We start from the raw sequence: 13179 nt of genomic DNA, 5'->3' as shown, positions 1-13179 counted from the left end.
AGAGTAAATGTATAAATATGAATGTATATATTTTCCAAGTTAACATTTCATTTAACATAAAAAACAAACAAGGTTAACTAGTTGCTAATGATATAAAACTAACATTACATAGTTTAATCATATATTTTGGTCCAGTGTCCCGTCGTCGCCGGCAGTGAAGCATGTCAAAACTCAACAGAAAGTCATAAAACTTTAAAATGCAACACAAACATCAGCCGTCTCTGTCTGTCACACAGCTGCTAGCCATGTAACGACGCTCAGGTAATTGTTGCCACGTCTGGGATTGGGATACTTTTACACTTGTGCTGTGATTACACAGCATGCTGGGATGGTTTTGTTGCGCAGACCTGGCAACCCTCCACTCCAAAACCCCACCCCTTTCATGCACTCCGAAGTGCGCGGCCCCTGAATAGAGGGTATGCACGTGACGTCACCGGCGACCGGTACGACTGCGGTCACGCCCACTGAGTGGCAAAAGACTGAGCGGCAGCATTGGTTTTCAGCGTGAATGTCCGGAAAAACATACAAAACACATCCAAAACGGGAAAGAGCTTTGTGATTGACTGTACAAATAGCTTTGACACAAACCCTGAGGTATATATTTAAAGACCGCCGAAAGCTACAGAAAAAAGAAGCAAATGGATCACTGCAATTCACAGAAACAACCTGACTTCAGCAGATAAACATGGATTTGCAGTAATCATTTTGTGTCAAATTGTTGGATTTTGAGGTATAATCATACCGTATATATTGTATTGTTATATATTATGTTGACAACTCATCAATTAAATATTTACTATCTTATATTCTGCATAATTGGGCGTTTTTAAATAAACAACACTGACAAAAACTATACTATAAAATAGGGATGCACGATAATATCGGCACAACATCGGTATCGGCCGATAAAAGCTTAAAATGACCATCATCGGCATCGGCCGATATGAATATTTCTGCCGATGAGCCAAACCGATAGGGGGGCGTATTTCATGTGCGCGCGCGACGACCATGAACGTAGCTTGAGCGCCAAAAACTTAAACTTACAACATGTCAGCTGTGTGGAGGCATTTCGAGATCTGTCAAACAGATAACAAAGTTGCTATTTGCAATATTTGTAAAGCACAAGTGATGCGAGGAGGCGTAAAACAACAGTCTTTCAACACTACAAATATGATTACACATCTTAAGAGCCGTCATCCTGAGCAGCACCAAGACTTTTTAAAAAGTAAGAAGGAAAAAATGCCGGCAAAAACCCATCAGCAGCCTCTACTTCAGTCCTTTGACAAAGCTAGAAAATACAGCAGCGACCACCCAAAGGTAAAAGATCTTAACGACAAAATAATTGAATTTATTGCTCTTGATAACCAGCCGTTTAGCGTGGTGGAAGATGTTGGCTTCAGGAGGCTAATGATGCACCTAGAGCCGCGGTATGCTATGCCTAGCCGATGCTATTTTTCTGACGTGGCCTTACCTGAACTCCAGAGTGTTGTCGCCAGTCAAATTGAAAAGCTCCTTGCCGGCGCGTGTCACATTAGCTTCACCACGGACATTTGGACATCAAGCGTGAGTCCTGTAAGCATGTTGAGCCTCACTGCCCAGTGGATAGATGAAGATTTCACCCTTAAAAAAGCTGTCCTACACTCACAGGAATGCTCCGGTTCTCACACAGCAGCTGCAATTGCGTCCGCATTTGAAAGTATGTTTGGGAAATGGAAAATAGAAAGAGAACGAGTGCATGTCGTGCTACGTGACAATGCCCGTAACATGGCTAAAGCTATGATGGAGTTTGGTGTGACAAGTCTACCGTGCATGGCACACTCACTGCAACTGGCGGTGAATGACGGTGTCCTGTCTCAGCGCAGCGTGGCGGATGTTGTGGCCGTGGGAAGGAGAATAATTGGACATTTCAAACACTCCCAGCTGGCATACAGTCGACTGGCGGATGTACAGAAAAAGCTCGGAATGTCGGTAAAACGACTTCAACAAGATATCGCTACCAGATGGAATTCGACATTTTATATGATGCGAAGCTTGGTCGAGCAGAAAAGGGCACTAGGTGCTTATGCCGCTGATTTCGAGCTTCCTGCAACTTTGACGGCAAATCAGTGGGGAATTATAGAAAATATGATCACACTTCTCGCCCCCTTTGAGCAGCTGACCAGAGATATAAGTTCTGCAGAGGCTTCTGCTGCTGATGTGATCCCCGCGGTTGTGGCACTGACACGACTGCTTGGCCAGCCGAGTGACACGGACAGAGGAGTGCAGACTACCAAAACTACCCTGCTGGAAGCCGTCAATCATCGCTTCAACGGTGTGCATTGTGAGGCACTTTATTCTGTTGCAACCATGCTTGATGCCCGCTACAAAGACCAGGTACTTTGACGAGGAAAAAAAGAGGAGTGCTCGCGACCTGTTGCTCAAAGTTTTGGATGACATGAGCGGCAGTGCAGATGCCAGCACAGAGGATCCCCCAGAGAAGAGGACCCGAACAGGATCACTGCTGGATATGTATGACGAAATTCTGGAGGAGAATGTCATGTTTGAGGAGCAAGACAAGACCGCGTCAGCGTCACAGGTAAGCATAAAACATGCACAAATGTAGGTTATTATTTAAAAAAAAAAATATTTCACTTTTGGACCGAAAGCATCCTAATTAATGATGCGACTTTCGCTATTATTATTCTGCAATGTCATAACATAGATAATCGCCTATTTATTATCATAATTCGCTATGTGTACGGTAGTAATAATAAACGTGCAACTAATAAATCATTTGATTTCTGGAAAAAAACGTTAGAGCTCTGTTAATGCCTAAAGCATAAAGTAAAAAAAATATATATATCCGTAAGTAATATTTTGGTATTCTGTTACTTCATAGGTCATCTCATACCTGGCCGAACCCACAATTCCCAGGAACCACAGTCCATTGGAGTACTGGAAGTGCAACCAGGCCCGTTTCCCTGCCCTCGCTCTTGCTGCACGCAAGTACCTGTGTGCGCCTTGCACAAGCGTTGACAGTGAACGGCTTTTTAGCGTTGCCTCTGATGTGATGGATGAAAAGAGAAATCGAATGGACGGTGAAAAGGCAGAGATGCTCATTTTTCTTAAGAAAAACCTACCTCTGGTATTAAAAAAATAGCTGAACAGAAGCCTACCGGTCAGCCGAAGTTGTCACGCCTAGTTAGTTGGACTGAAAAGGTTTGCACCACTCAAGTTCAAGTAAAGGATAAGATGTCCTTGTATTTTTATTTTATTTTTTGTGGCTCACAAGATAATATGTGGAGCTTGGTTTTAAGTTTGATTATACTTTAAAGTGGGTCCTCAGGACTGAAGTGGAGGTCTGGACTACAGCTGCTTGTTTTGTGCACTTGAAGTGTTTTCTGTAAGTTTCAGTACAATGTCATTGTGGCGACCAGGGCGGGCGAGAGCCGTGAGGGAACGGCGCGAGGCCGGTGGCGCGAGTGTTAATGAGCTTCACCTGGGAGGCGCACCGGCCTTGAGTCCCTCACGGAGGAGCTCCGGGAGCATAAAAGGAGGAGCGACTACAGTGAAGGACGAGAGAGGACCAGGCCTGGACTTTACGTTATGTTTTATTATGTTTGTTTGGCCGGCAGACGTCCGCGAGGGTCTGCCGGCATTACTTTCGTTTTTGTTTGTTTATTTTGAGATTAAACTTTTGTTCAATGTTCGCCGGTTCCCGCCTCCTTCTTCCCATATCTACTAACCTCGTTACAGTCATGTTAACCACTATGTTGGGGGAGCATTTGGTAGACCTGTTCCAGTAGGAAAAGATGTAAAAAAAAATTTGAAAATTTATTTGTATTTATTTTACTCTTAAGGACTGAAGTTTCAAAGTCTAAACTTAAAAATAAAATGTTGCACTGGCATATCATTTATTCTCCAAGTGAAATAATTGACCTGTTTTTCAGGTGTGAATGTCTGTCTACATTTGTAAAATAATACATTTATGGTAGAATCAGTACAGAAGAGATACATGGATTTCTCTTCAGTAAAATTAAAGTTTAAATATATCAGGCGAAAAATTTGTATATATATCGGTATCGGTATTGGCATCGGCCAAAACTATTTTGAAAATATCGGCATATCGAATATCGGCCAAAATCCAATATCGTGCATCCCTACTATAAAACTATATATGTTTTAAGGCTGGACAATATGACGATATAAAATTGATATAAGTGATTACGCGGATTTAAACCTACCTATATTGTAGTTATATAAAATATTCACAGGCAGATTTGCTTTATGTGTTTCCCCGGCGTCGAAATCAGGCACATATAAATGTCAGGAAACACGATTCCTGGCTGCATGTCAATATCCATGGATTAGGTTTATTTGACAAGTTGTAAGGAACACATTCAATTCCAACCTTTAGTGTAATTCGTCAGTTTTACTCGCGTTTTCGCAGTTTCCTCTATTAAATCCAGTCACGCAGCAGGTTCTTTTGCCACTCAGTCCAGCTGAGGGAGCGCGCTTTCGGCGGGAAAGTGATGTCTATAGAGGGTATGCACGTGACGTCACCGGCGACCGTTACGACTGCGGTCACGCCCACTGAGTGGCAAAAGACTGAGCAGCAGCACTGGTTTTCAGTGTGAATGTCACGAAAAACACACAAAACACATCCGAAACGGGAAAGATCTTTGTGACTGACTGTACAAATAGCTTTGACACATAACCTGAGGTATATATTTAAAGACTGCAGAAAGCTACAGAAAAAAAGCAAATGGATCACTGCAATTCACAGAAACAACTGGACTCCAGCAGAGAAACATGGATTTGCAGTTATCATTTTGTGTCAAATTGTTGGATTTTGAGGTAAAATCATACCGTATATATTGTATTGTTATTGTGTTGAAAACTCAAATATTTTCCAAATTATATTATGCATAATTAGGTGCTTTTAAATAAATGTAACCCACCACAAGAGGGTGAATAACTGGCCACAGACTGTAGTGAAAATGTATTGCTTGTACAAGCTTTTATTCACATTAATAAATACCAAATTTTGTATAAAAACAATTACATGTTAAAAATACTGGTACACATCATTCAGCAAGGAAAAAGAACAAAAAAAACAATAAACAAATTTATGACAAACCGCAGGGCTCCAGCAGGGCACAACCATACGCGTGTAGAAAAATATATAGCCACTACTTGCAATGCACACTCCAAATACAGCACAAAATCCACGGCACTCAAAAGGATAAATAAATCACCAGGAACCATGGAAGAATGCCCACCACCTCACCAGTGCCAGTCACACCCTTGGAGGAGACCCTGCAGCTGCCACGGAAATAAGATGAAAAACTAAAGGAAAAAGAAAACAGCATCAGTCAAAAATATACAATAATATAAATACACAACATCCAAAGGAAAATTGGGGTAATTCACCAAAAATAAAAGAAAACAAATAGTAACAATAGTCGTGCTAGTCCTGCAAAAACCTTTTAATGACTGAAATACACATTTGCATAAATCAAATTATTTAATCTACTCAAATACCTGTTTGTAGGTGACCTGATGCAAGCTCACGCTTATTTCCAGATTCAATGAATGAATGAAACGAGGACACGCTATACGCGTGCGTCTATTTATAGCGCGCCAACTACGTAATGACGCAATTCTTATAATTGTCCCAAAGACTATTGGGAGTTGCAGTACCCAACCTATACGTCACCCGGTTACATAAACACTGTCAAAAACTGTACTATAAAACTATATATGTTTTAGGGCTGGACAATATGACGATATAACATTGATATAAGTAACTACTCGGATTTAAACCTATATTGTAGTTATATAAAATATTCACAGGCAGATTTGCTTTATGTATTTCCCCGGCGTCGAAATCAGGCACATATAAATGTCAGGAAACACGACTCCTGGCTGCATGTCAATATCCATGGATTAGGTTTCTTTGACAAGTTGTAAGAAACACTTTCGAGCCCAACCTTTAGTGTAATCGCTTGTTTTACTTGTGTTTTCACAATTTCCTCTATTAAATCCAGTCATGCAGCAGGTTCTTTCGATGTACATGACGAGCTGCTTCTTCTTCGGCTTTTGCCTTGATACTCAACATGACCACGGACACTGCCTCCTAGTGGTCTGCATGCATGTCGACACGGACAATGACGCAGAAGTATAAATGAAAATAGACGCATAGCCTACAGCGCAGAGGCTCTGGCGTAGGTCCGACGCTTAAGTATAAATCAGCCTTTATGCATTCTCTCCGCGCTGTCCAGCCTCCGGCACACCGATTTTGAGAGTTGGTCAGCTGAATAAGAAGGCTAATAAGTGTGCAAAATAGTTTGGCTAGCTGTGAGAGCAGATGCCACGTAAATTAATATTTAATACGATAAGTTAGTATTTCACGGCACGCGAATGAATACAGAAGAAATCTCTGTCTAGACTCTGGTCTGGCACGGGTTGTGTCGAGCTATTTATTAGTCTGGCTGTTTGATGAGAACGAGATTAAATGTAGTTGCAATAAACTCTGTAATAATCCGTACAAATGTATCGGATGTCTACTGGGGTGCGTTTCCCGAACAAAGATGTAACTCGTTGCTGAACTACCATAGTACGATGCATCGTTGAACAAATCAACTAGCTAGTCACAACTGTATCCCGTATGCACATGCGCACTCTTCAGAAATGGTGCTTAAAAATTGACAAACTAAAATATATAAATGACATTTGTATATATTCGAAATAAAAGATATACATTATACTTAATGTCAGCTTGCTTATTTTGCCCAAGATAACGATTTATTAAGTCCACATATCATAAAAACAAGAAACTATGCTTCTAACCACAGCGCGAGAGCTGTCGTTCAACCACACAAGTTTGCGATGCAGTTTGCGAATGTTTGTTTGAACGATGGTTTCGGGAAACGCACCCCTGTTTCGCGGAGCTGATTCTGGAGCTGAGAACTGATGGCGCGGCTTGATCTTTGGTTGACCAATCAGCGGAAAGGGGCGTTTTATTCCCGCCCATGTAGAGATCGAATATTCAAGCCGTTTATCCATTTTGGTTTTATTGTTTTTCCATTTGTCGAATTAGAACAAAGTGTAACAAAAATACAAATATGAAAAAACGACTCGAGATTTGTTTATTAATTCTCATGAGGAGGGTTGAATATGTGATGAATGTTTTCTTCGTTTTTCCGTTTGGAAGACAAAAACGAAAAAAATTATCCGAAGGTACACGGACCCCTCGATATCAGCCAATTCAGCACCACCACCATGGACAGCACCTGGTAACATCACTTAAGAAGATATTAACTTTTAGAAGATATTAACTAAGAAGATATTAACTTAAGCAACCTCCTAAGGATAGTTCGGGGAACGCGCCTATATCTTCAGTTAAGGTCAACCTTTAGAGTCTTCGTAGCGCGCCAAGAGACAACGTTATCGGGAAACCCAGCCCTGATTGTACACAGACTATTTAAAATGAGCAGTGGAACTTTTTCTGTATTTGGTTGACTGTGTTTTATTTTGACAATAAACAGGCTGCGATGTCAAGTTATAGTAGGCTAGCTACTAATAAAACTGATAGTCTATGGCGCCGGCGCGTTCACTTGAATGTTCTTATAAAAGCGCAAACAACTTAAAATACTCAGACATTTATGGTCATAAGAGTAACACCATTCGAATCTGTGTAGGTATAACTATTATTGTAACTATTATTTGTACTCACACAATAAATCATAGCTTGAAAAATAAAGGCAAGGAATGCCTTATTTAACTAGGATGCCACCATTTAACATGCTAGATCAGCTTATTCAGCCCTTATATTTTGTCTTTTTTATATAACCTAAAGAAATAACACATTTAAATTGCCGTTTTATGAAAAAAATGATTTAATTTTTCCACTTATGCCATTTTTTTAACAACGCCCTTACCTTTACTGACAATAAAGTGCGGCATTATAAGCTCACTGAATGTGAGTATGCTCTCTCTCAGCCATATGACCTGCACAGTTTTTTCTCTGCTGTGTGTTGGGGTGATAGGCTAACTGAAGTGTGTGACTAGAGATGACAGACCTGCTGCACAGTTTTGTTCTAAAGAAATAGTGCAGGTTAGTAATATAATTTTAAACTGATAATAATGTAGATGCTCTCTCTGTGTTTGTGTCAGAACATGGGTGTGGAGCGCAAGCTCAAAGCGCACGCATAAACCTTGTGCGCTGTATACAAACTATAGTAAAGCTTAGAAATAACGCTGTATTTTGGCTCAGTAGCTTCTGCAGCACGAACACAAGCATCTAGAGCCTGCTATTGCCGTTGTTGTTGGTGCTGTTTTGTGGTGCTAGCGCGTGGGTCGACACATGGGATGATGACATCATCGTTTCAGAAAATATACGGATAGGCTGTCCACACGAAAGAGATTTATCCACTCTGGGACCCGGATTCAAAAAATAGCAGTTTCACCTTTCGAAAACACCGGATCCGTGTGGACAAAAAATGCCTATCCGATACAAAATTTGTGCATTTTCACAAAAGCGCGTCTCCGTGTGGATGGGGCCTAAATGAACTTCATTAAAATTAGTTAAAACCACACAATTACTGCACATTCTGTCCTAATTTAATTGTGTAAAATCCACTTATGTAAATATGTACTTATGTAAATAAATCCACTTATGTATCCACTTATCTAAACATGTGAAACTGAAGTTTACTTCATCCATTTGTGTTGAATGAGCTGAAACTGGGCAGTGGATTTTTAGTTCCCAGCATGCTTTGCAATCATCTGGATCTATTAACTTTCTATCTTCAGTCTTGAGTTCAGATCTGACGAGTTCATGTAGGATTTGTCTCAGATCTGAACTTGATTTAGGATCTTCTGGTCTCTCACAGAATCTCATCTGTAGTTGTGAATCTTAAAGCCTCCATCAGTTCGGTGACCGACTCTCAGGCCTGTTACCAAGAGCAGCTGCTGTGAAGAAACGCTCGAGCAGAGCTGCACAAACTTACCAACAAAGGGCCAAAATCAGACTTGACTGAGGCGTTTATTACGTGTACATATATAAACAGCATTGAGCTGCACGATTCTGGATACACTGAGAATCACATCTTTTTTTGTTTCAACAAAAAAATGTTTCAACTAAACAAAATAATGTCATTTACTAAAGGTTCTGACAAAATGTTAATTGCTGCACAGTTTTTTAAAATGTTTCATTAATTTGAATGAATTATTTTTAAAAATCAGTTGATTCAATGACTCGCTCATAAAGACTTCACTTGTTTCATTACTGGATGAATCAGTGTTTTTGAATGAATCTCTTAAATGTACGATTCAAAGACAAATACATTTTTTAACAGTCACTTGTCGCCACCTGGTGGCGTAACGATGCGATAGATACAATCTTTATTTTTAAAGTGACAAGTAACTTTTAAAAGGTGATTTACTCTATTTTGATCACTACCGTAGACATCAGTGTTTATATGTGAACTAAACTTTTATCTCATTACTTCTGTCATAATTTGAACATTTGTAGAGAGAAATAACGTTGTTATTGTTTTAAGAAAAGCAACTATGTGTGTGTGTGTGTGTGTGGTTGAAAAGCTGTTTTAGATAACTGTCAAAGCCTATCCTTGTATTTCATTTTGTGGAGAGAGAAAATGACTGAGTACAGAAAGGCCTTAAAAACTGCTAGATCTGCCTATTTTTCAAAACTTTTAGAAGAAAATAAACACAACCCTAGGTATTTATTTGATACAGTGGCTAAATTAACAAGAAATAAAGCTTCAACTTCTGATGTTTCCAAAGAGCACAGCAGTAATGACTTTATGAACTTCTTTTTTTTTTTTTTTTTTTTTTTTTTTTAAATCTGTTTATTGAACTTTTACAATAATAACAATACAAGTACAGAAGAATTATGAAAAAATATTTTACCATCCCACCCCCCAGAGGAAACAAATATATAAAATAATAATAATAATAATAAATAAATACATAATAATAATAATAATAATAATATAAAAAATAAAAATAAATAAATAAATTATTATAAATAAACAAAATAAATAAAATGAAATAAATAAATAAAATTATCCACACATATAATCACACACTCATGATCAGATTCAAGCCACAATCATAATGACATTAATGCTTAGGTTGACACACAAGAAGCACTGACATATTCAGAAAAATAAATGATGAAGGGATCCCAGATCTCAGAAAATATACCAGTGTTGCCCTTTAATGTATACCTGATTTTTTCCAAATGAATGAAGTTCATAACATCACTCAGCCAGTCATCAAAAGATGGAGGGAGTTTTCGTTTCCACAGCAGGAGAATGCGCCGTCTAGCTAATAATGTTAAGAAAGCAAAAGCCTTTGCAGTATTTCCAGGCAAACCAGCGACCTTTGAAGGAAGTCCAAAAAGCGCAACCAAAGGACAAGGCTCGATCTGTTTCTTTGTTACTAAAGAAAAACAATTGAATATTGACAGCCAAAAAGAAGTTATGGATGGGCATAACCAAAACATATGTATTAAATCTGCAGGGGTCTGATGGCAACGATCACAGAGAGGGTCAATACCAGGCTTGATTTTTGCCAACCTCACTTTTGTCCAGTAAATTCGATGAATAAATTTTAATTGGATAAGACGATGACGTGCACAAATAGAGGAGGTATGGACACAGGACAGAATATGGTTCCAAGTCTCGTCATCAAATGTGAGGCAGAGATCTGACTCCCATTGTTGTTTAATAAAAGAGAGAGAGGAAGTGGAAATGGAGGAAATCAGCCTCTATAGCGAAGACAACACACCCCTTTTATCTAAAGGTACTTCTAGAATCTGATCAAGCAAAGATTTGGGAGGAAGATTCGGAAAATCAGGGAATGAGTTTTTAACAAAATTTCGGAGCTGCAAATATCTAAAAAATTGTGCACTAGAGAGAGAGAATTTTTGTTTCAATTGAGAAAAGCTGGGAAACACATTATCAATGTAAATGTCATTGACCACCGAGATCCCTGCTCTCTGCCAAATATTAAATGCCTTGTCATTAAGTGAAGGGGGAAATAAAGGGTTACGATTTATAGGTGAAACCACTGGCAAGCGCTGAAGGCCAAAATGGGTTCGGAATTGGGACCAAATTCGTAATGATTGCCGGACAATACAATTACCATACGGACAGCGCGAGATGGCAGTAAGAGGGCCACATAGTAGTGCGGCAGGCGAGGCAGGGGAACAGGAACCCTCCTCAATACTGACCCAAGATGGGACCCAATCACTGAGCCCAAAATGACTTTGAAACCAGAATAATGTAGGATGTATATTTGCTGCCCAGTAGTAAAATAAGAAATTAGGGAGGGCAAGCCCACCCTCAAGCTTTGGTTTTTGAAGTATTTCTCTACGAATTCTGGCTGGTCCTTTGTTCCAAATGAAAGAAGAAATGTGTTGATTTAGTGTCTTAAAGAAAGATTTGGGTATAAAAATTGGTACACATTGAAATAAATACAGAAATCTAGGTAAAACATTCATCTTCACAGAATTCACGCGTCCAGCCAATGAAAGGGGAAGAGCCGACCAACGAGTAAAATCTTTCTGGACTCGTTGGAGGAGAGTGGTAAAATTAGCCTTGAACAGATCTAAGCATTTACGTGTAAATGTTACTCCTAAATATTTAAAACTTTGGGCAGCGACTTTAAACATTGAGGTACTCATTGGTAAATCGGAAATTGTAAAATTTATTGGATATAATTCACTTTTATTTATATTCAATTTATAACCGGAGAAGAGGCTAAAGGAGTTTATAATTATCAGAATTTCGGGCAGAGAAACAACAGGATCAGAGATATAGAGCAACACATCATCAGCATACAAAGAAATTTTGTGAACAGCATCAGCTCTCCTAATTCCCTGTATAGCCTGCTCACTACGAATGGCAATTGCCAGTGGTTCAATTACCAATGCGAAAAGCAAAGGTGAAAGTGGGCAGCCTTGTCTAGTGCCACGTTTTAAAGGAAAAATAGAAGAGGATACTCCATTGGCCCTAACAGAGCATACTGGGGATGAATACAAAAGTTTTATCCAGGATATGAACGCATTGCCAAAACCAAATTTCAGTAGCACATAGAAAAGGTAATCCCATTCCACTCGATCAAAGGCTTTCTCCGCGTCAAGCAGCAGAAGAGCCTCCGATGGGTGAGAATTGGAAGAATAAATTATATTAAATGCCCTTCTAATATTATGAGACAGTAATCTGTTTTTAATAAAACCAGTTTGGTCGCTGTGTATGATTAACGGTAAAACGGATTCAAGATGCTTTGCAAGCATTTTAGCCAGTATTTTTGCATCTACGTTCAAAAGACTGATTGGCCTGTATGAACCACATTCGTGAGGGTCTTTGTCTTTTTTCAAAATCAAAGAAATACAAGACTGACGGAGGGTTGGAGGCAGGCAGCCATTATTAAAGGAGTCCAATAACATATTTAGTAACGGTGTTTTAAGTGTTTGAGAAAACCTCTTAAAAAATTCAACAGGGAACCCATCGGGCCCAGGGCTCTTGCCGTTCTGCATACTCTCAATTGCTTGCACTATCTCCTCTGCAGAAAAAGGTAATTCTAGCTCTTCTCTCATTGCATCCGATATTGTAGGTATGGGCAGTGGTTCAAAAAAACTTTCCATAAGGGACCTATCCGTGGGGGGTTCTGATTTGTATAGCAAAGAGTAATAGTCTTTAAAATGGGCAGTAATACTAACAGGGTCAGTAATCAAATTGCCATTGGAGGATCGAATCTTAGAAATTAAATTTTGAGCTGACTTTTCCTTTAACTGAAGAGCAAGAAGTTTACTTGGCTTGTCACCATACTCAAAAAATGAATGTTTAGCCTTCAGCAATAACTTTTCAGCTAGATGGGTTGATAACATATTAAAATCAGATTGAAGTTTGAGTCTCTTTTTGTAAATTCCAGGATCTGGAGAAGTTGCATAAGCCGAATCGAGCCGAATTATTTCCAGAGATAATTCTTCTAGCTTCTTCCTTCTTTGTCTATTTACACAAGCTGAATATGAAATGACTTGACCCCGAGCATATGCTTTAAAAGATTCCCATATTATGGAAGGTGAGGTCTCAGGGATGGTATTTATCTCCAAAAATATATCTAATTTGTCTTTTAACGAATCACAAAATGCTTTATCAGAGAGCA

General features: G+C 39.2%; 1 protein-coding gene across 1 annotated transcript; it reads left to right on the top strand.

Moving 5' to 3' along the window:
* The first annotated feature begins 2380 nt into the window (after nt 1-2380).
* On the top strand, nt 2381-3168 carry LOC125245644 (zinc finger BED domain-containing protein 4-like). The gene is made up of 2 exons (XM_048156312.1): nt 2381-2575; nt 2879-3168. Exons 1-2 carry the CDS (start codon nt 2435-2437, stop codon nt 3137-3139), a joined length of 402 nt encoding a protein of 133 aa, XP_048012269.1. The 5' UTR covers nt 2381-2434; the 3' UTR covers nt 3140-3168.
* Nucleotides 3169-13179: the final 10011 nt, after the last annotated feature.

Source organism: Megalobrama amblycephala, linkage group LG14, assembly GCF_018812025.1.
Source record: "Megalobrama amblycephala isolate DHTTF-2021 linkage group LG14, ASM1881202v1, whole genome shotgun sequence".
In the NCBI taxonomy this organism is placed as follows: Eukaryota; Metazoa; Chordata; class Actinopteri; order Cypriniformes; family Xenocyprididae; genus Megalobrama; species Megalobrama amblycephala.
The sequence above is the reverse complement of the archived record's forward strand: the minus strand, read 5'-3'. Positions and strand labels throughout refer to the sequence as shown.

Excerpts from the sequence above, each read along its gene's own strand:
- LOC125245644 (XM_048156312.1), top strand. The coding sequence starts at position 2,435 with ATGAGCGGCAGTGCAGATGCCAGCACAGAGGATCCCCCAGAGAAGAGG. Across the intron at positions 2,576-2,878 it reads AGACCGCGTCAGCGTCACAG|GTCATCTCATACCTGGCCGA; the intron begins GTAAGCATAAAA and ends GTTACTTCATAG.